General features: G+C 44.2%; 1 protein-coding gene across 2 annotated transcripts in view; it reads right to left on the bottom strand.

Annotated features, from left to right (window-relative positions):
* Positions 1-510: 510 nt before the first annotated feature.
* KCNIP1 (potassium voltage-gated channel interacting protein 1) overlaps positions 511-22,633 on the bottom strand; it is a 214,855-nt gene continuing 192,732 nt past the window's right edge. Inside the window, exons 2-9 of one of the 2 annotated variants that reach the window (XM_012756972.2) lie at positions 19,745-19,777; positions 13,649-13,773; positions 12,168-12,237; positions 9,981-10,051; positions 8,958-9,065; positions 5,660-5,764; positions 4,711-4,773; positions 511-1,381 (exon numbers count right to left, since the gene is read on the bottom strand). In XM_012756972.2, coding sequence (XP_012612426.1) covers positions 1,334-1,381; positions 4,711-4,773; positions 5,660-5,764; positions 8,958-9,065; positions 9,981-10,051; positions 12,168-12,237; positions 13,649-13,773; positions 19,745-19,777 — 623 coding nt within the window. In that variant the 3' untranslated portion in view covers positions 511-1,333. The remainder of the gene's footprint in view (positions 1,382-4,710; positions 4,774-5,659; positions 5,765-8,957; positions 9,066-9,980; positions 10,052-12,167; positions 12,238-13,648; positions 13,774-19,744; positions 19,778-22,633) is intronic. The other variant, XM_012756974.2, reaches the window with a different exon arrangement.

The raw sequence follows: 22,633 nt of genomic DNA, 5'->3' as shown, positions 1-22,633 counted from the left end.
TAGAAGGTCTTAGGAGTGGAAATCTTGTTGGAAGAAAGGTGCTGTGAAGGGTCTTGTCTTGAAATTACATTTGCATGCGGTCACAGTATTTACTTGCATTTGAATCGGATGTTTGCTTGGGAAGGCTTGGGGACTGGAAAGAATGATGCCACTGCTTGGCACAGCCCTGGCATAACATAAGTATAGCTGACCCTCGAACAACATGAATTTGAACTGTGTGGGTCCATGTATATGAGGATTTTTTTCAACCACATGTGATTGAAAATACAATAGTCACAGGATGTGAAGCCTGTGTTTACGGAGGGCCAGTTTTTCATGGACACAGGTTCCACAGAGCCAAGTGTGGAACTTGAGTATCCTTGGATTTTGGTGTATGTGGGGCTCCTGGAACCAATCCCTTGTGTATACCAAGGGCTGACTGTACTAAGAACTGGATGCCAAATGAATGGACTAACCTTTGCTTTTCACACCTTACCTCTCCTACCCAATGGAGTCATGGAAGAAATGATTGAGAGTGTAAGAAATAGTTCTGTTTATTGATTAGAACATGGTATAAAATTACAGCAATTTGCAGGCATTCTGGACTTTGGGGGAGGGACGGACATGCAGTGCTGGGCTCAAGCAGGGGATGGAGTGGAGGTAGGGACCACTGGGCAATGGCTCCCTTCCTGGGCAGGTTAAGGGACTTGTACTACCAGCACAGATGTTAGTTGTGAGAGAACTATTGGTCCTTGTCTCTGGATACAAATGACATGGGCAGTTTGGGTCATCAGACAATGCCATGCTTAATAATTCAGTCCTTTCGCACATGTGTTAGGTTCTGGCTCTCCCAATCTAGTCATGGTAGATTCTAATTGTTCTGTATAACGCTCATTCTTCCCACCAAAGGAAGAGACACAGGCACATTGGTTTGGGAGGCCATCTGAGAATGGTGTGCACTTGGCTCAGGTCTTCTTGCTTCCAGATTCATCAAGCTCTACTCAACTTGGAGGCAGTGGGCTGGGGTCATGGAAGCAAAAAATTGTGCACTACTGTTTAAGCTCAAGCAGAGGGACCTTCCACAGGGCAGCAGTGTGAAGAGATGAGCATGCTTCCAAAACAAACTCAAATTTCATCTTGTCTCTCTCAAGAAGGAAGAGGAAGAGCTGGCAATCAGAGACAGCCCTGTGATGCTGGGTTCCATAGAAAGTCTTCAGCAGAGAATTCTTCCAAAGTGTAAAAGGTATTTCTGTCCCAAGAGTTGGTGTGTAAAATCAGAACAAGGGCAGATCAGGGTGTTAAGGTGGTCTTTTAGCAAAATGTCTCTGAGAGCTGAATGGCTGAGTGTCACCAGTTACATAACATTTTGGAACAGCTGGAGAGACCTCATGATGTTGTCATCCTGGGGAAGGAGGAGGGAAAAGAGGACGTTTAGAACTCTCTGAGGCTCTTCCCTGGGAAGCTCTGTGACTCTGGTGAGCAAACCCCAAGCATCCTATGTGGAAAGAACTCCACAAGGGTGTGGGAAACAAGGAGCAAGGGGTGGGGACGTAGAAAGTGATAAACTCAAAGCAAGAAGCACCTCCGCTAGCCTTAAAGAGGAATTCAGAAGAAACAAATATTCTAGTAAAACAGCAAGTTGCTTCTTTTAAGAATCTCTGGGCAATTGTATTTTATCAAATGATTTTTCTAAGTCTACTGAGATGATCACATTTTTTCCTTTTTACTCTATTAAAGTGATTAATTATTTGACCAATTCTTGAAAGTTAAACCAACCTTGCATTCCTGGAATAAACCACTTTGTTCATGATTTATTATACTTTTAAAAAATATATTTCTGGATTTGATTTTTTACATGTATGTTCAGAAAAATATATTAGCCTGAATTTTTTTTGTAATGGCCTTGTCAAATTTCCATATTAGGGTCTGTTAGCCTCATGAATCAAGTTGAGAAGTTTTTCCTTTTTTTCTATTCCCTAAGTGTATATAAGATTGGCATCATTTCTTCTTTAAAGAAATGTACTAGTGATACCTCTGAGCCTGCCATTTTCTCTGGGGGAAAGTTTTAAATAAAAGATTCAATTTCTTTAATAGACATAGGGCTATTCAGATTTTCTATTTATTTTTGTGTTAGTTTTGATAAGTTGTGTTTTGCAAGAAATTTATAGATTTCATGTTATCAAATGTATTGGATAATGAACTATTATCTTTTTAATTCTGTAGTAAAGCCTATAGTGACTTTACCTTTTTCATTTCTGATATTCTGATTTCTCATATTGATAATCTGAGTTTTCTCTCTTTTTAAAATAAGTCTTGATAAGCATTTATCAACTATTGATTTTTTCAAAGAAGGAACTTTTGGCTTTATTGGTTTTCTTATTGCATATCTCTAGTTTACATTTTCTATCATATATTCTTTGAAGTGTAGTATTGAACATGAAATCTTCAAATGTTGGATACTAAGCAACACACTTCTAAATCTAAATCTAAATTGGTCACAGAAGAAAATATTCTGAATTAAAATATAATGAAAATATGACATCTCAGAATTTGTGGGATCTAAAGCAGTATTCAGCTAAAGTAGCACCCAGAAAAAAATTTACCCTTTTAAGTATATATATTTGAAAAGAACGGTTGAAAATCAGTGATCTAAACTTCTATCTCAAAAATAAACTAGAAATAAATCCTAGAAAAATGAAATAAATAGGAAGGAAGAAAATAATTTAGATAACATTTTAAGGAACTAGCATATAGACCTATGTTAGAGAAAGTCAACGGAGACAAAAGTTAATTCTGGTGACTTGAATCTTTAAAAGTTGCTAGGACAGGGAGACATTATTGCCTAGTATTCAAGGTGCCTGAATTCAAGTCCTGAATCTGTCACTTAGTAATGTGACCTTGAGCAAGTTATTTAATCTCTCTGTGAGTCAGTGTCTTTATGTGTAAGATAAGGTTGAGCATATCTACCTCTAGGGTGAGTTGTGAAAAAGAAATGAGTTAATTAATGAATAGCAATAGAAAAAGTTGCTAATGTGAAAAACTAAATTTATTTAAAAATCTCTCTCACCTGATAAGCAAGATAAAAAAAAAATCACACTTCCATAGGTCATGGTATTTAAAGTTAGAAAGACAGAGTTCAAGTTTCATCTCCATCACTTACTGCGGCCTTAGCCACATCTCTTAATCTGGCAATGCCTCGGTTTTCTCTTCTTGAAAATGGGTATGATCAATATTGCTATCCAGCCAGTTCATAATGATTAAACGTTAAAATATTTTGAATCCTACTGGTAAATAGCTGCTGTCCTGAGCTGCCTCTCAAACCCCAGAATCTTCCCCTTTGGCTACATGGTGACTTGCTTGGGGCCCCTGGGCCACCCAAAGATTCATCAACTAATGAGTTAATACCCACCTTAGCAAGCATCATCTAAGGCCCTGATTGCTCAAAGTCAGTTGCAAGCGGTCAATATTCAGTCCATTCTACTTGTTAAATATTTTGAGTGTCACCCTGCATATAGGGTGACACCTACATCAGAGGGTTGCTGTGGCATTTATGTAGTGCTCAGAGCACTAGGTAGGTGCCCAGAATGTGTTAATAACTCCTTCCCTGCTTTTTTGCATTTGCAGCTCTTCTTGGTCGGAGCTCAGAGTAACTGTGCACTTTTCTAAAATAACGTAGGGATATAAATGCATTTCTCTAAAGTAGATGAAGCAATTATCTCCAGTTCAATCTCCGGCAGATACTCTGGGGCCAGTTTATTTGTTAGACAATGAAAATTGTGGTTCAAGGACCAACAGCACCAGCATCACCTGGAAGAATGTTAGACCTATGGAATTAGAATCTGGATTTTAATAAGATCTTCAAGGATATTGTTGTGCACATTAAAGTTTTAGAAGCATTGGTCCAGGGCATTTGTGTTAAAATGAAGATTTCTAGACCATACCCTAGATCTAGAGTGTCTGGGATAGAGGCCTGGAAATGTGCGTTTTTAGAATTATCCCAGGCAATTTTTTTTTTTTTTTGAGACAGAGTCTCACTCTGTTGCCCCAGCTAGAGTGCCATGGCGTCAGTCTAGCTCACAGCAACCTCAAACTCCTGGGCTCAAGTGATTCTCCTGCCTCAGCCTCTTGAGTAGCTGGGACTACAGGCATGCGCCACCATGCCCAGCTAATTTTTTATATATTTTTAGTTGTCCAGCCAATCTCTTTCTATTTTTTTAGTAGAGATGGGGTCTCGCTTTTGCTCAGGCTGGTGTTGAACTCCTGAGCTCAAACAATCCGCTCGCCTTGACCTCCCAGAATGCTAGGATTACATGCGGGAGCCACCGTGCCCGGCCCATCCCAGGCAATTGTTATATGCACTATGGTTTGAGAGTCACAGTTGTAGATTTTTTTCCCTAGCTATTCCCTTATAGCCGGGGGAGTGGGGCATCGAGCTAAAGGCAGGTAGGAAAATGACAGCGTTGCCCACTTGGGAACTCTCTTTTCACAGAGACCCCCCTCTGGGTTTTTACATCCCCCCCAGGCCCCTACTTAGGCTGTCTGTTCAGTCCTGTGCTTAGCCCAGACCAGCCACAGGCCAGGTTGAGGAGTGGAATTGTTGGCCTGCTGAGCCGTTGCTGTTGGCTCTGATCAGAGGGGTTGCAGGCATGTGCAGGTTTCTCATTCCCTTCCTTGGGGGCAGGTCCCCAAGCCCCAGATTTAGAGTTAGTGTGCCCTGAGATCTCTCCTTACCTCCTGACATGATTCAAGAAATTCATCTAAAGTCACGATGCCATCTTTATTTTTGTCCATTTTCTGAAAGACACAACAGAAAGCCCTTTAAAGAACCTGGTGATCTGCATTCCATCTCTTGCTTGTGAACCAGCTTTGCCCTGAGAATGAGGGTGGTCTTTCACCAGCCAGACAACTCCAGTCAGTCCCTGGTGACAGCACGTTGACACCCATGAACTTCCTTAAACCAGAAGACTTGCTCCAGATACCCAGCATTCATTTTGCCTTATTCTGCTGACACCCTAACACATCTTACCTAGACTCCCCACTAGCCTGTCCCTGTGGCAGGAAGGACACTGGACACAGGAGGTTCTGATGCTGTCTCTGGCACTTACTGCACGACCTTGTGTAAGGCCAGAGAGGCCTGGGGTTCCCCATCTGCAAAGTGGGACACTGGACCGGAGGGAGCTCTGACATTCCTCAATACTCCGTTGCTAGACTAACGTTTTACTAAAATGCCACTATGATCGCACCACTCCCCTACTTAAGAATCAAAGCCACGCATCTTTTACCAAAAGGCTAAACTCTTCCATTTGAAGCTCTCACAATCTGGCCCCACACTAATTTCCTATCTTATTTCTCCTCACTGCCCAGACACAAGTGCTTAACACCTCCACAGATGTGATTAATGAAGTTTTGTGTTTACTCCGATCCTCCAAGAATTTTGTATGGAACTTAGAGTTCATACTATGCCACTTACACTTAACAACACACTTCCCTGTTCTCTTCTGTAGAGTGTACTTGTCTGCTTAATGCGATCGTCTCTTCCTCAAGGACAATGTATCTTATAATTCTGTTCTGTTTCCAACAATGCTTAGTGTAGGGTTGCACACAAGCTACTTGCGTGGATGCTCTTGGGTGGACAGATCTAAGTTGGACTTAAAGCTCTCGTGGCAGGGTGCGCGCTTACCTGAAAGAATACGTCCACGTGCTGCCTTGGAGTGTCTTCTTTGAGCACAGGATATGTGTACTTTCCCATCATGTCGTAGATGGCTTTGACAATGTCCATCATCTCCTGGAGAGGGGACAAGAGAGCGCACAGTGTGGGAACCATGAGGTCAAGTTCTTAGACGGCAGAGTTTGGGGCTCCCTGTCCCCCTTGCAATGAAAGTGATCAGAAGGACCTTCGTCGGCGGATTAAAGGGAGTCAGAAAGCTGAAGAGGCTGTATTCCGAGTGCCTCCTCTTAGAGAGCAGACAATAGAAAATTTTCTCTGCCTTCAGAATCTTTGGGCAGGTTACCTCTTCTTGGGCATTGTCTTCAGGTGAGGGGTGACGTGTGGGGTCCCCCATTCGTGGACTTGGGGCAAATGAAATATTATTGTGAATTAAAGAAAAGTTAATGTTCTGGCTTAAAGATTTAAAAATCCTCACAGGTTCAGTCACTGTTTTAAGTTAAGAGAAATGTACCAACAGTCAAGATAATCGATAGGCCACACGGGGCCAGTGGTTCCACGGACTGGGGCACTTACTAGAAAGATCAGTTCTCAAGTCCACCCCAAAACTACTGAATCAGAACATCTCAGGAATCACTATTTTTTATCAGGGCACATTAGGAGCCATTATTCTGACCACCCTGGCCCCTATCTGGGAAGGGATAGAAGAATATTCGGGATGTGTGATGTCTCCACAGAGACCCAGGGGCCAGACTCTACCTTGAGTTCCTTTACTGTTACTTCTCATCCCAGGTGATTATTTTATTATTTTATTTATTTTAGTTTTGACTTGGTTTTAACCTATTATTAATAATTTTTTTGTACTGATTTTTTTATTTTGGCATATTATGGGGAATTATTAATAATTTTAGACTTAGAGGAAAGTTACAAAAATAGTACAGAGAATTCATGTATACCTTCCACCCAACTTCCTCTAATGTTAACAACTTGCATAACCAGGGCACAATTATCAAATCACAAAATTAACATTGCTGCAAAATTATTAACTAAATTATAGAGCTTACTCAAATTTCATCAGTCTTTTCACAAATGTCTTTTTTCTCTTCAAAGATCTAACATTGTATTTATTTGTTGTGTCTCCTCTAATCTGTAAGTTTCATTCTTTCCTTGTCTTTCAGGAACTTGAGGATGTAAGTACTGGTGAGTTATTTTGTAGACTGTCTCTCAGTGGCTTAGTTCTTGTGATTAGACCGAAGTTACCCATTTTTGGCAGGAATATCAGAGAAGTGATGTTATATCCTTCTCGGTGTATCACATCAGGGAGGTGCCTGGGGTTGGAATGTCTTATTACTGGTGATGTCAACCTTGATCATTTAATTAAGGTAGTGTCTTTCAAATTTGTCTACTGATTGTAGTACCTGTTATCTTGCCTACAAAAGTTATTACTGTAGTGTTTGCCTAATGGTAACTTTGTATTTCCTTTATTCCTTCTATATTTATTAATTGAATTCTTCTGTAAGGAAAAGCTGCCCCTTCTCCCCCATTTATTTATGTATTCAGTTGTTTTTTTATATTAGTGTGGACTCATGGAAGTTTACTGTATGTCATAGGTTGTAATCTAATAGGTTGTAAACCTAATCATTTTGTATTTTGCTCAAATTGCTCTAGTTTCCACTATTGGGAACTCCTTCAGGTTGACTCCTATAGCCTTTGACATGCCCCATTCATTTTTTTTTTTTTAAAGCACTCCTATACTTTCTGGTACTATAAGATACTACAGGCTCACCTTGTATTTTCTCTTTCCCAGTACTAAAATCAACAACTTCTCAAAGGAGACTGGTTGTTTTTATTGAAGAATGGTGTTTAGAAACCAAGGTCTACATGCTAGGTGTGCTCGCTGCCATAGGAGTGTCATTGCTCCAAGGCCCCCTCAACAGAGCTAGGAAATATATGTCTGTATCCATGTGTTTATTTTAAAATGTGTGCTTTTCAAGCCCTTTGCATTCACATGGCCACTGAGGTCTTTCCTGCCTGGGTAATTTGTGTCTTTCAAAGAACATGTCCATCTAGCAGTTTCCCAGTGGAATATGGATGGGCCCCTCACCTTAACCCTGACCACCCAACCCTGCCAACCTGTCAGCCTCATTGTGCACCAGTCTCCTCCTCCACACCTGAATCTGCAGCCATCTGGAAGCTTCTCTGTTTCTGGAACACATGAAACTCTATCTTGCCCCAAAGCCTCTGTAGCGGCTGCTCCTTCTGCCTGGAACACTTGTCCTGCTGGCTTTTTTGCATGACTGCTTCTAGTTTGACAACACCTCCTTATGGTGGCCTTTGCTAACCTTCCTTGCCAAACCGTATTCTACTTGTCTATTGTCCATCTTTCTACACTGCTTCTTGAGTTGGGGGGGGGCTAGTCTGGTTGTTCACCTGTTGACCTCTAGCACCTAGAACACCTAATAAGCCCTTTAATATGTGTTAAGCAAAATGCATGACTGAATGAATGAGGAATGAAAGTTGGGTAAGCTCTCTGAGATTCAGTTTTCTTTGTGTAAGGAGAAAACCTTGCAGGATTGAGGGGAAGGTTAGAGATGATATTCATACCCCCAGGCGCCCTGCCTGCATGGAGCTCAGTAAGTAGGATGTTACAGGAGGCTTAATTCACACTGCCACTGAGATACCAGGACACGGTAGATACCAAAAATGAATTTTGAGATAGATCTTTGGATGTTTCACTTTCTAGACACATGTACTCTGAGGTTCTAAAAGTGTCAAGCAGTGAAGATTCAGAAATTATTTGTAATGATTTCTTTAGAGATGGTGGTGCCTTCTGTCACCTGTTCTGTGGTTTCATTAGTGGGCAAAATAGGTTATGGCCAATATGATCCACTTTTAGTCTCCTCTTACTTAAAAATCTCTCTTTTCTCTTCTACATGCTGCCTGCAATTCTACCGTTTCAACTTTTGCTTTCACTAGTGGCTGCTAACCTGTCCCAATGCAGGTTCCTTAGGGAAGAGGAGCTGTTCACAGGCAAACAAGTCATTTTCACCCCCTGTGCAACGCACATTGAATCTGCATGATCCAGTTGGAATGGTTCTGTTTAATTCTTTCTTGGGCAGCTGGGAGCAGGGCAGCTAGGGCGATGTGGGATGCCAAAGGTAGCCTTCTTCATTTTGCCAGGGACCAGCTCTGTCCGCTCCAAGGCAGATCCTGCCTGGTTGAGACAATGTTACCCTCGTGACTGGGGCTGCTTTCTATTCGCCCAGGCACCTTCAGTGCAGCTCCTTCGTGCCCCTGGTTTCAGCTCACTTACCTCTTTGTTTATGTATCCATCTTTATTGATGTCATACAAATTAAATGTCCACCTTAGCTTCTCGTGGACGGTTCCTCTCAGTAAAATCGACAGAGCGGTTACAAAGTCCTGAGGAGTGGAAAAGGCAGGAGTGACGTTAACCACCGAGCTTCCGGGCAGGGGAAGCTGTGTCTTTGGGTCAGACTCTGTGACGCTTTTACAGGACGGTGCCTCCCACGTCCTCTTGTCCACCTGGAGGACGCGGCCACGCTCAACCAGGAGCTCCTGCCTTCCTGTCGCTACCCTGCCCCATCTCTGGGTGACACAGAGACCCACAGCCTCCCCTGAGGGAGCCCTGCCGGGGCTGTGGGGGTTTGTCTGTCATCTGAGTGGCGGTACCGTCAGTGGCTAAGAACACGAACTATGGGGACACGCCGCCCCCATTCAAGTCTCTCCTTCCACACTTCTTAGCTGTTTGAAGTTGGGAAAGCCACCGAAAATAGAACCCTACTTTGTAGGGCTATTATGGGGATTAAATGAGTTAACACATGCAAAGCACTAAGTACTGAAGCCACCACATGGCAAGCAGTGTGCGTGTGAGCTCCTGCACTGTGGCTGTCACTGCCCCAGTCCCGGAAGTCCTGGGGAGCTGGGGACGTTGCTGCTTCTCTCCGCCTTCAGGAAATGCTTATGGAATGAATGAAGGTTTCTTTGTCGTGACTGAGAGCATTCCATGATCCAGCCCTTCCCCGGGTGCCCCAAGGTCTAGCAGGGCTCCTCAAACTTTTTAAACAGGGGGCCGGTTCACTGTCCCTCAGACCGTTGGAGAGCGCGGCGCACATTCCACGCATGCGCACTGTGGGCCCGGGACGAGTCGGCTGCTAAGCAGGACAGGCAGAGGCGACAAAAACACCAGGTGGGCCAGATAAATGTCCTCCGCGGGCCGCATGTGGCCCACGGGCTGTAGTTTGAGGACACCTGGTCTAGAGGGAAAGCCAGGTGGAACCAGGGACCCCCTAGAGTGGACCCGAGAGACCGGCGTACCTCGAACTTCACGGAGCCCGTCTGGGTGGTGTCGAAGGCGTTGAAGAGGTAATGGGCGTAGGTGCTGGCGTCTGCAAGGCGGGAAGAGAGGGCGGGTGGTGGGGCAGGGGCTCTGCGCAGGGGCGCGGGAGCACTTCAGACAGAGGCAGCGCTTCGACAAGAAAGAGAGGAGGGGGTGCCGGGGTGCCAGGGAGGAGGAAGTCATGGAGTGGGGCCTGTTTGCTCGACTCCTGGGGTTTAGGTGGGAAGTGAATTCCCGCCCTTGCCCCTCGATCGAGCCATCCCGAGAGAACCGCCCTCCTGCCGGCCGGTGCATGGAATCTGGTGGATGAACAGGCGTGGTGACTGCGTGAAGATGTTCTCCTGAGTGGCAGCACAACGCGGTGGGATGAGCACTTGCTCCGGAGCAGACAGACCTGGGCTCGGACGCTGCTCTGTCACCACATGGCTGTGTGGCCATAGACATCTAACGCAACCTCTCTGAGCTTCCCTTTCTCATCTCTGTGCAATGGGATGTAGCGAGACCTATCTCTTGGAATTTTTGAAAAAGTATGTTAAACTAGGGCCGTGCCTGGCACATAGGGAAAGCTCAACAAAGAGTGGCTCAGTGGAACTCAGTAAACGGATTCTGGGGCCTGCATGGGACGAAACTCGCCTTCTACCTGGGTGGGGACGCTGCCCTGGCCCCACACCTAGGTAGGCACCTGTCTGCGGCTGAAGAGGCCCAGGAGAAACAGGGCCCAGGAAATGGTTGGGACACTTGGATCTCTGTTTTGTCAGGACCCAGGGAAGCAGTCCTGCAGGAGACAGCTCTCGGGATTAGGATGCAAGGTGGCATGTGACACATGGAGGCCACAGGAGGAGCCACTTATGTGGTCCCAGACCCACGGGACTCAGGCTGGTTCCCGCAGGAGTCAGGCAGGGCAACAGAGCAGGTGCTGTGGGCCGGCTCACCCGTGACCTGGCTGTACAAGCACAAACTTTACACTCCCTGACTCTTTTTGTTTTTGTTTTTGTTTTTTTTTGAGACAGAGTCTCACTGTGTTGCCCAGGCTAGAGTGAGTGCCGTGGCGTCAGCCTCGCTCACAGCAACCTCAAGCTCCTGGGCTCAAGCGATCCTCCTGCCTCAGCCTCCCGAGTAGCTGGGACTACAGGCATGCGCCACCATGCCCGGCTAATTTTTATATATATATATATATATTAGTTGGCCAATTAATTTCTTTCTATTTATAGTAGAGACGGAGTCTTGCTCTTGCTCAGGCTGGTCTCGAACTCCTGACCTCGAGCAATCCGCCTGCCTCGGCCTCCCAGAGTGCTGGGATGACAGGCGTGAGCCACCGCGCCCGGCCCTGACTCTTTTTGGATTCATTTATTTTTATAGTTTCTGGTATTTACTAAAGTTCTTTTTCAAAATTCTGCTTGTCTCAGCTGTTTTAAGGACAAGAGTAGAGGCTGGGTGTGATGGCTCATGCCTGTAATCCTCACATTCTGGGAGGCCGAGGTGTGAGGATGGCTTGAGCTCAGGAGTTCGAGACCAGCCTGAGCAAGGGTGAAACTCCATCTCTACTATAAATAGATACATTAGCCAGGCATGGTGGCACGTGCCTGTAGTTCCAGCTACTCAGGAGGCTGAGTCAGGAGGATAGCTTGAGTCCAGGAGTTTGATCTTGCAGTAATCTAGGATGACGCCCTAGCTCTCTACCCAGGGCAACAAAGCAAGACTCTGTCTCAAAAAAAGAAAACAAAAGAAAAAAAAGAAAAAGGGACAATGACAAGAGTGGAAAGTATCCTGTATAATGGTGGAGCCAACATGGCAAAGCTTTGCCTGAGACAATTACGGGATCTAATCTTGGTCTGCTGCTCCCTAGCTGTGTGATCTTGTGTAAATTGTTTAACTTCTCTGGACCTCGGTCACCTCATCTGGGATCACAGTACCTGCTTTCTAGAGCTATTGTGAGAATCTATGTTACTGCATTATCAGTTTTTCTTCCCCTCTGGAGCGGGTCCATTTTCAGAGCCCCTTTCTGCTAAAGTTTGAGAGAATTGCACAGCGTGTGCTACAGGAGGCCTCCTGCTCTGAGGTCTCTCCCCTCCCGGAGGGGCGGGCAGCAGCAGGAGTGGACCTGGCGGAAGGACGGCTGCACCCGCAGAGGGGTCCGGGCGGGACGTCGGCAAGGTCAGACTCACCTCCATGAGGGAAGAACTGAGCATAGATCTGCTTGAATGTTTCCTCGTTGACCACACCGCTCGGGCACTCCTGTGCGAAGGGGAGAGAGAGAGAGAGCGGGAGGGGTGTGAGGGCCCACCCTGGGGTCCAGGGCTGCTCGAGATGCTCAGTGGGCAGGGGCTGGGCAAGCGCCAGGGCATTTCCATGTCTCCAAGGGAGTGGCCGGAGGTGGCCTCACCTTGGGACTGAAGCTGCCTTGCAAAATGTTGAGACACTGTCAGAGAAAGGGCACTGCGAGGTGGACAAAGTTTGGGTTTGGGGATTAGAAAGGCCTAGGCTTGGATCCTGGCTCAGCTAATACGAAACTTTGTGGCTTTGGCCAAGTCAGGCCCTGATCCTCATCATCCTTCCTGTAAAACGGGGCTGGCAGTACCATCCCAACAAGGCTACCATGAGGTTTAATAGGTGAGCCTGTGTTAGGTGGCACTGAGTCGATGGTAAATACCAAGCAGTGTCTCTCTCTTCTCTTGTCTGGATGCTGTTCCCCTCAGCCCAGTCCCGTCTGGACAACCTTCCCATGGAGCCTTGCTCCAACCCACAGCTAACCCTGCCTCTTCAGGATCAGAGGGACAGAAGCATCAATGGTAGGAAACCAGGCACAAGGCAAGCACAGTAGATCCTAGAGGCATCCTGGCTCTTGTCAGATAACTCCCAGGAGGCATTGGAATCCCCGTGGGTCAGTGCCGTGGAGAACATTGAGACTGTCATCAGTTTAGGGTCAGCTAAGCTCTCCCTGCAGACTGCATCTGGAAGGAGGGTAAGCAGGAGCACCTCCCTCCACCCCACCCCAACCTGGGATCTAGGAATAAGATGGCACTCTAAGAGTTAAGCTATAAAAACAATCCCGGATGGGATCTGAGAGCTCCAAACTGCCCTGAGAAGGCAGGAATGTATTAATGTATATGAGGCAACAACGAACTCCCGCCCTCTGATTCCACCTTTGATTATAACTCGGCTTCTGCAGGGCTCACAGAGCGAGAAGGGCCCGGCGAGGGGAGAGGAGTGCCTGGTCCCCCTACCAGTTCTATTTCCCATGGAGAATGAATACAGTGACATCCGGGCTTATACATCAGTCTCTGTGAGCCTGGTTAGTGTAGGTCAGCAGACCCAAGCCCCATCATTTTGGGGGCACCAGCAAGATGGAAAGTGTGACTGTGGGAAGGGCTAAGGCTAGAACCGGGGCCAGGGTGAATCCTGCAAGGTTGTGCCACCTGTGAAGTGTCTGGGCAGTCGGCCAGTTTACTGTCTCCTGAGATTGCCTCGTCCTTCCTTTCCAGCCACGTGATCTCGCTCTCATGTCCCCCTCCCTGTTCAGGAGTTGGCCTTCCTTGTGTAACCACACATATGGGAAACTCCCTTATGAACTCCCTGGGCACTTGGGAGACTTTGGTCCCAGGTGGGCGATCCCTCGCAGGGTCTTCGGAGGCCATGTGGGGCTTACGTTTTTGAAGCCTCGATAAAGGACTTGCAGCTCCCTCTTAGTGAAGTTGGTCTGGGCCTCGAGCTGCTCCAGCCCCTCAGGTCGATGGCAAACCATGGTCATCTCCAGCTCGTCTTCGATCTTATCTGGAACCAGAGGAGATGGCATTGGAGCGGTGGCCTCAGTGGTCACTCTTGTCTGACAATAGTCTGGGTTGGCAAAGAGTGCTGTCATGACCAGGGATTTCGGGCTGTGGGCTGGGGTGGCACTGCCGATGGCCTTCCTGCCGTGAGCCCTATTTCCCTGCCTAGTCCGTCTGTCTCACACCCGCCCACCCGTCACTGTGGACGTGCCGGACACCACGGAGGGAGGGGCTTCCGCGTTGGAGATAAACATGCTCTAAGTAGAGATGAAGGCGGAAGTGCTCAGAACAATTCCATATGAAAACATTTTCCCTCCTTTCAAAATAACCTCTTTGCATATTCAAATTGTTGTTCGCTGAACTTTCTGAATATTCCAGAGATCCAGGTAAGTGAGCACAATGATAAAATGCCCTCCAAACAGCAAAGGGACATAATGAATATATTAAAAAAACAGAGTAAACTCTCACCATTTGGGCCAACTCGGGAAAAGTTAGCATGATTTAGTAAAAAGTGCAAATTATAGCATGTTAAATATTAATTATAAAAATTTGAATGTATTTATAGTGTCTTATTTTGTAATATCTGCTAGCTATCCTTAAATACTGGGAAAATGACTTAAATTGGAGCTACTTTATATAAAGCATTTGAGGGGCTCTAAAACCAGTTGTTGTAAGTGGTAGTTTAAGTATGCCTCGCATACGTACTGTAATGTAATATACCGTTGTACTAGTTATTTAGAAAGTGTGTGTCAGTTAAAGTGAGGAATCTGCCCATCTCCTACTGAAGGATTTCATAGTCCAAATCAGTGGAATTTTCAACGTCTTACCATTACAGAGGGGTGAGTGAGTGTCTTCCTCTGGGCTTTGCCAGAATGCTTTCTATAAATTTACACCAATCAAGAATCAATTACCATCTAACTTTCCCTGCCTATTGTTGTCATGCAGACATTACCAAATCCATATATTGAATGACTGTAAATCTGGGCTGGCAAGAATAGTGCTGAGACGGGCGGGCTGGGAACATGCCCATACCACGTCCCTCCCCATGGCAAGCCAGAGTGAGGACTGGCTTAGTTTCTACACCGGAGAACAAGGTGAACAGGTACATTAAATCACGCACATTTCTCTAATCACTGTCGTTGCTGCACCAGATTTTCTCTGCAATTGTCACTTTCCCCTCTGAGACTTTGATTCCAATATAAAAGGAATCCAACAAATTAAGTTTGTATCTTGTACATATCCCCAAAGGTAATGGATGCTCGTGTAAAGCTCCAGTAACTTGGTAACAATTCCTAATTGTCATCTTTCTTACGTGCTGGGCAATGCATATCACCTTATCCTGCTGAGCGCGAGGCAGGTGATTCAATATGAATAAGACACTGTTTATATTACATAGCAACAAGTGGCCAATTTCCTCATAATTCATAATTCTTAAAGAGCCTTTGATTATTGTTATGTTTGTAGCTAATGAGTTAAGTAGCAATTACCTAAACGCTGAAGCATTTCTATGTAAATCAAAAGGCTGATTCAAAAAAAAAATGAAAATGAAAGAAAGCAAAAAGCAAAAGAAAAGGAATACAATTCACATAAGTCTAATTGAGAATGCTCATATGTGTTTTTTAACTCATTTTAAAATAGAAGTCAATAGTTGGTTTAAATCTCTTAGCATTGGATCTAATAGCACTTCCATTTTTTAAATGCACATATAGATAACTGTGCATATGTTCAACTGTGCATATATTCTGAAGAAACTTCAGAAGGGGCTGCTTGCTTTTCACATCCTTCCCATTTCCCCTTAGGCATTCTGGGGGTGCTGCCAGGTGGCTCCCATAAAGAAAGGAGAAGCAGAAAAAAATCATATTAAAACATAAATAAAGAAAATGGAAATATTGTATTCTTGGAATAAATGATGCATTTTTGAAGGCATCCAGTTTACCGTTCTAGGTTTATCTTATCCAGAAGCACAAAAGAATTTTATGCAGTATTGTTTTATTCCTTAATCTTCCTGTGGCTGAATGTCTCACAAGCTCAGGGAAATTTCTTTGCAAAAGTTTAAGAGAATCTTTCTGACTCAGAAGCAGCACTTGCTTCCCATCACTTTTATTAAAAATGCACTAAGTAATTATTGAGATACCAACTATTAAACCCACTTCATTAAGGTGGAAGTGGACTTTATTAATAAAAGATTTGTTTGCTGTCTGGACAGCAGGATCAATTTCCATATCAAACAGATTCTGTAATATCTGAATATTTGGATATTGACTGCCAAGTTTTTGTTCTGTTTTGCTTTTCCATCATACCCTAATTGTCAGGCTGTGCTAACACCAGTTATGGAAGAAAATTCACATCTTGGGGACTCAACATGCTGGCAAGCAGCCCGCCTATGACATCGGGGGCTGAAACGAGTGGCTCTCAACTTATTTTTTTTTTACTGTATTTTATAGTAAGAACTGCAATTTATATCACAATCCCATATATATATACAAAAATCCTGTATAAGCAAAAATTTCATGAAACATTTGAAGCAAAAATTTAATGACATAAAACTGTCCTTCACTACTGTGAGATGTATTCTATTCTCGGTTTTAACTACTCCTTTGTAAACACATGCTGGTTGTGAGCGTCCTGTGTCATGACTTTTGAATGGAAAACACTGATTTAAGGTGTCTACAGGGGCAGCAATGTCGCAGGCGTGCCCACGTCGGCACCGCACTTCTCATATCAGCTGCCTCTTCCCTTCCTTTGTGAGCCCCGTCATGCCGGCCACGGTGAATACACTGAAAAGCCTCAGAGGTGGCTGCAGCGGTTTTCATATTCCTCCTGCTGCCCCTCGGGGACTCCCTGGATGTGGCCCGGGTGGTCCCAGTAAAGGAGGGAGGGTGACCCAGCTCCGTGATTGGAGGAGAAGAGAACAGAACGAACACGTGGGAGCCTCGGTGACAGTTGCGTCTGAGGTTTGCTAAGAGTCTCCAGTGCTGAATGTTGCTCCTCATTAGTATTTTTGTTATGAAAAATAATGATGAGCCAGTTACTAAGTCAGACGGAGTTTGAGTGGATCAGTTAAAAAGTAGCCTAGGGACTTAATACTATGATGATCACTGCACAACAAGAATAAATTAAAACACTTTCTGTCTGTAAAGTACTTTTAAGCCGTAAAATGTTGTCATGCCCGTTGTCCCATAACCTTGTGTGTGGTGGGGAGAGAGGGGACCACTGCCCTGCCGTCTGATATTAAGAAGAGGGGTGCAGATGCGGTGACTTTCCAACTATGCGTTCGTCACACGGGGACGACACTTCATCCCAGGGGGTAAAGCCACACAGAATGGGCAACTACAGGGGACCTTCGCAGGAAGCTCTCAGGCCCTACAGTAGAGGACTCAGATTAAGTGGTCCTGAAAGTTCTGGGATCGCAGACTCTTCTCAGTATGGAATGAAAGCTTTAGACTCTGTTGGAAAAAAAAAAAATGCACCATCACCGCGTTCTTGCCTATACAGTCATGGGTCGCTTAACGACAGGGATATGTTCTGAGAGATGCATCATTTGGCAATTTTGTCAATTTGGGAACATCGTGACGTGTACTCACACACACCTAATGGTAGAGCCTGCTACACACTTAGGCTGTACGGGACAGCCGATTGCTCCCAGGCTACACACCTGTGCAGCATGTAACTGAATACTGTAGGCAATTGGGACACGACGGTAAGTATTTGTATGTCTAAACGTAGAAAAGGTGCAGTAAAAATATGGCATAAAAGATAAAATATGGTTCATCTATATAGGGCACTTACCACAAAGAAAGGTTGCAGGACTGGAAGTTGCTCTGGGTGAGTCAGTAAATAAGTGATGAGTGAATGTGAAGGCCTAGGACACTACTGCACACTCCTGTGGACTGTATAAACACTGTACACTCAGGCTATACTATATTCATGAAAAAGGTCCTTTCTTCAATAATCAATTAGCCTTAGTATACAGTAACTTTTTTACTTTATAAACTTTGTAATTTTTTAAATTTTTGACTCTTTTATAATAATTCTTAGCTTAAAACACAAACACATCATACAGCTGTGCACAAATATTTTCTTTCTTTATATCCTTATTGTGTAAGCTTCATTATTTTTAAAATTTATTTTTTTAAAAACTTTTTCATTAAAAACTAAGACATAAACCACACATTAGCCTAGGCCTTACACAGGGTCAGGATCATCAAGACGTCAGTAGGTGACAGGAATTTTTCAGCTCCGTTATAATCTCAGGGGACCACCATTGTATATGCTCTGTTGTTGAACAAAATGTCATTATGTGGAGCATGACTATACTTTCGGCAAGTTTCTGCATCTTTTAAACACATTGAGCCCATGCTAAGGTCTTCTAGCACAGGAGAGCTCTCTAAACTCTGTCACTAACTGGCTTCGTCTAAGTCCGGGGTCACTTAGGCAACTGGTGGCAGAGCTGGATGTAGAATCCAGCCAGTCCTGGCCTCTTTCATCAGATCTGGCTTCCATGTGCCCCCCACAGTGGCTTCCAGTTCCCCTGAGCACAAATTGCAATTTGTTTGTAACCAACCTGGCAATAGTCCTGCTCCTAACAGCTCTGTGCCCAGGTACAAGTAGACTGTGAGCAGCAAGAGGACCCAGTGAGATGCCTCCTTGGTCAGGCTCATGGCCACGGCCATCTCCTTCTCCCTGGACTGGAAATAGTTCCTCCATGATGGTGTCTAGGTTGGACTTCATACCTACTCATCTAATTTTAAGGTTACAAAATAGCCACTGTGGCCTGAATGCAGCCCAAAGATAGGTCTTGTAAAATGTGCTTTAATTATTTGGGAATTAGGTGCCTATGTTTAAAGGTGAGAGATTCCTGTACAAATGGATTTCTGATCTCTCTTGCAAAATGGGATTATCTGACAACTTTTGTCTTATATTCCCACAAGGCAACAGTCTACTAGAGCTAAGCAGTGGCCATTCCCTCTGGACAGCCGTACCTTCTAGGGCTCTCTGTTGTGACCATTAACCACTTCGGTACAAGCATCGACTATAGTCAATAGCCACAGATGAACGCACATAGCCGAGTGTAGACTTCAGCCGACAGCCAAAAGCTTTTACTTTTACAGCTTTTATCCCTGCAGTTGCATTGTGTACGTTCAGCTAATAAGTCACTACGAATCTGTGACCTTTTAGCAAGTCCTTAGTAGGAGTTATTATAGTTATTTTCCTAAAGCTGCCTGTAAAGTAAAACAAGCTTTCAGTGCTTTAAAGCTTTCCTCATCACACAAGAGCAAAATGGATTCGTCATCCATGCACAGCCCAAAATACCGTGCAAACCGAGTGCCAGCTGTGGGCAACTTTTCGCGGCCAGGGAGTGCCTTACCGAAGTGGTTAATGCCACCTGCCAGGCACCACGGGCATTGGAGTTTTCAGCTCCTGATCTATACCCACATCTCCTCCCACCCCACTATCTTTCTCCTACCTCACCCCACACTGCCTACTTCCTCACTATCTGCTTATTTAAACACATTCCACTCTGTTGCATGAAGACTTGAGGCTGATTATAGGAAAGAAATAAAATAATGAGATAAAGTAATAAGAAAAACTGCCTAAGAAAATGTGGATTAGATTAAGAGGTCCAGACCATGGAGAAAAGAGAAAAGAGAAATTCGCCCCATTTATTTGAAGCAATTACAACACTTGAGCCACAAATCAGCTTTGCATTTTCACATATGTCTTACTGCCCGTGAAAAAAAACCATACCAGTTTCTTAGGGGAAAGGCCAAGCTTTTCCTATAGCTTATCTCAGAATGAACATTTCCAACTGTTTCCATATAGGTGGGGTTTGCTAACAAGGGGAAAAGAAAGTCGGTGAGTGAGAAGACTAATTACAGAACAGATACTTGATTAAGAAGCCCGTCCTTTGCAAGTCATGTGACCCAAGTAGTCAAGTTAGTTTAAGCTTTTTTTTTTTTTTTTTTTTTTTTTACCTCTCTGATACTGGTAATACCACCAGGCGATGTCTAGGAAAAAGTGAGAAAACATTTTACCAAATCCATTCATCATAAAGGAAAACACACTTTTATTGTTGATCGAGAGGCCGCTCTAAGGGTGTCCAGGTCACTGTCCATCTCGACATATGCGAAGAAGCCTCTTGGTACCAGAGCTGGGGCTGAGCTCCCTGTCCTTCTCCCAAGGTTACAGGCAAGAGCAATGGGTCGCCTCCCAGTGGCCATGGCTCCCAGCAGGGGGCTCGCCAAGCATGCCCTCAGCCATGCAGTCATGCAGCCTGCAGGGATGGGATGGCACGTGCCAGAGATGCATGGATGTGGATGGGTCTTTGGAAACACCTGCCTGTTTGACTGAAGAGTGGCTCATAAGACCCCCTCCACAATCAGGAGGCCCCCAGAGAGACCCCTCTCTGCTTCTTTTGATTTGAAGCTCCAAACCTTACAGGATTATTTATTCACTCACTTGACAATTGTCAATGAACATATTGATGAATGTACTATGTATATATCGGTGAATACAAACTCTGTTCCCTGCTCTCCTTGAGCTTACAATCTATAAGTCTTTGCTTCTCTCTTCCCCTTTTAAACCTGATAAGTAACTCAGATGCAGAAAAGGAAAATGGCAGTTGTGGAAGAAAATTAGCACATTAGGACGCGTGGCAGGGTGGATGCAGACTAAGTCCCCTGCTATGCTGAATATAAAACACAAGATGAAACAGCACAGCTGGAAAGCCATTCGTGGCACAGTGGAGTTGAGTGGGCCCAGGGTCCCAGGGAACTCAACTAGACATTCTCCTGGTCTTTTCGGGTCTATTTGGTGGTCAGCTGGGCTCTCCTGTGTAGTGTGTTTTAGCCTTTGTCCCCAGTCTGCAACCCCAGACAGCAGGAACTTACTTTCCCGCTGCTCCTGTAAGTAGCAGCGTAGGGGAACCTCCATTGGCAAGCATTTCTGCTCTTGTCTCTTGACCTCTGTCTCATGGGGGAAACTTATTTTGCTGGATTTATCTGCCCCTTTTATCAGTCTGGGTAGGTGATATTTGCATTTCTTTATTTATTTTTACTAACAGACTTTATCTTTTGAGCTATTTTAGGTTTACAGAAAAATTCCATGGAAAGTATAGAGAGTTTCCATACACTCCAACCTCACAGTTTCCCCTATTATTAACATCTTGCATCGTTGTGGTGTACCTTTTTACAATTGATGAACCAATATTGCTATGTTAATATTAACTAAAGTCTTTAGTTTACATTAGAGTCCACTTTTTGTGTTGTATGGCTCCATGGGCTTTGATAAATGCATAATGCCATGTATCCTATACACTTACAGTATCACTTTAAGTGTAGTGTACTATACACTTATAGTATCATATAGCATAGTTTCACTGCTTTGAAAAAGCTTAGGTAGCATTTTAATAGAGATATGTCCACAAATATGGCTTGACATCCTCTGGCATGCCAGGAATGTGACAGGCATTGGAAAAGAGATGAAAAGACAAAGTCTGTTTACATGAGCTGTCAGACTGGTGAGAAGGCATAGGCATCGTCCAGGGATTGCAAACTCAAATGCCAATAGTCATTGGCAGGTAATTTAGATGAGGACAGGTGATGGATGTACGACTCTAGAGGGTGGTGGGGACTGAGAACTGGAGAAAAATTGCCCCATGAAAGGGGAACAACTGTTACTGAGCCAGTTGTTATCAGGTAGTAATTTAAGCCCAGCAAATCTAGATCTTCAGATTATTCAAGAGATCTTATAATTAAAGATTGTTTGTTTCCTGATTCTTAGTTGTTATCAATGAATTTAATATTGAATACATACAGCGGGCGCCAAATATAACACATTTGTGGGAAGGATGTGGTAGGCTGTTGGTTTGGAACTTTTTATTGGCTAATCATGCCAAAACAGCGTGGATATGGCAAAGAACTGGGAACTGGGGAGAGGAAGCTCTTAATTAATGCCTCCTGGATGGCATAGGAGTGGAAGGGATGCCAGGGAAAGCTTCAAGGGTGGGGGGTGATAATTTAGTTGAGACTTGAAGGATGAGGGGGCAAGGGAACAGCATAAGCAAAGGCACAGAAGCCGAAAGACCCAGGAATGGTGAGCTCTCTTGTAGCAGAGCTGAAATCCCTCTGAGAACAGCTAGAAGAGGCTGATGTTTACAAAAATCCCATCTGTTTGAAGGCATTACAGAGTTACCACGGTAGCCTGCCCCAAAACAGCTCAGTCCCTGTCTGGATTAAGTTTACCTGCCTGTGTTCTATTACTTTGCAGAAGTTGAAAGCTTAACCAGATAGTTTACACATTTTATTCTAATGTCTATCATTAAATGAAAATTTGCCAGACATATTAAGAGATAGGACCAAGAGAAAAAAATAGAATATAAGTCATAGATCTACAGATGATCCAAATATTGGATTAATCAGGCATGGGCTTTAAAATAATGGTGAACATATGCTCAAGAAAATAGAAAGCCACATAATTCCACTAAAAGAACTAGAATATATATAACAAAGTCAATTAAAAATTCCAGAATTAAAAAATATTTTACCCCAAATTAACAACCAAATAGACCAATTTCACAGCACGTAAGACAAAGGTGAAGAGAGAATCAATGATTTGGTAGGCAGATCAATAGAAAAATATACAGGCTGATGCACAGAGAAAGAAAAGAATGGAATCACAGACAAAAGCATAGGAGACATATGGGACATGATGAAAAGTTCTAACATATGTATAATTGGTGTAAAGAATAACAATGAAGCAATATTCGAAGAGATAATACATTTTAAATAAAAAATGGGTGAAATATATGAAGCCTTGGGTTCAAGAAGCCCTACAAACTCCAGGCAGGATAAACACAAAGAAAA

Source organism: Microcebus murinus, chromosome 21 (assembly GCF_040939455.1).
Source record: "Microcebus murinus isolate Inina chromosome 21, M.murinus_Inina_mat1.0, whole genome shotgun sequence".
Taxonomy (NCBI): domain Eukaryota; kingdom Metazoa; phylum Chordata; class Mammalia; order Primates; family Cheirogaleidae; genus Microcebus; species Microcebus murinus.
This window is presented reverse-complemented; position numbering and strand designations above follow the sequence as displayed.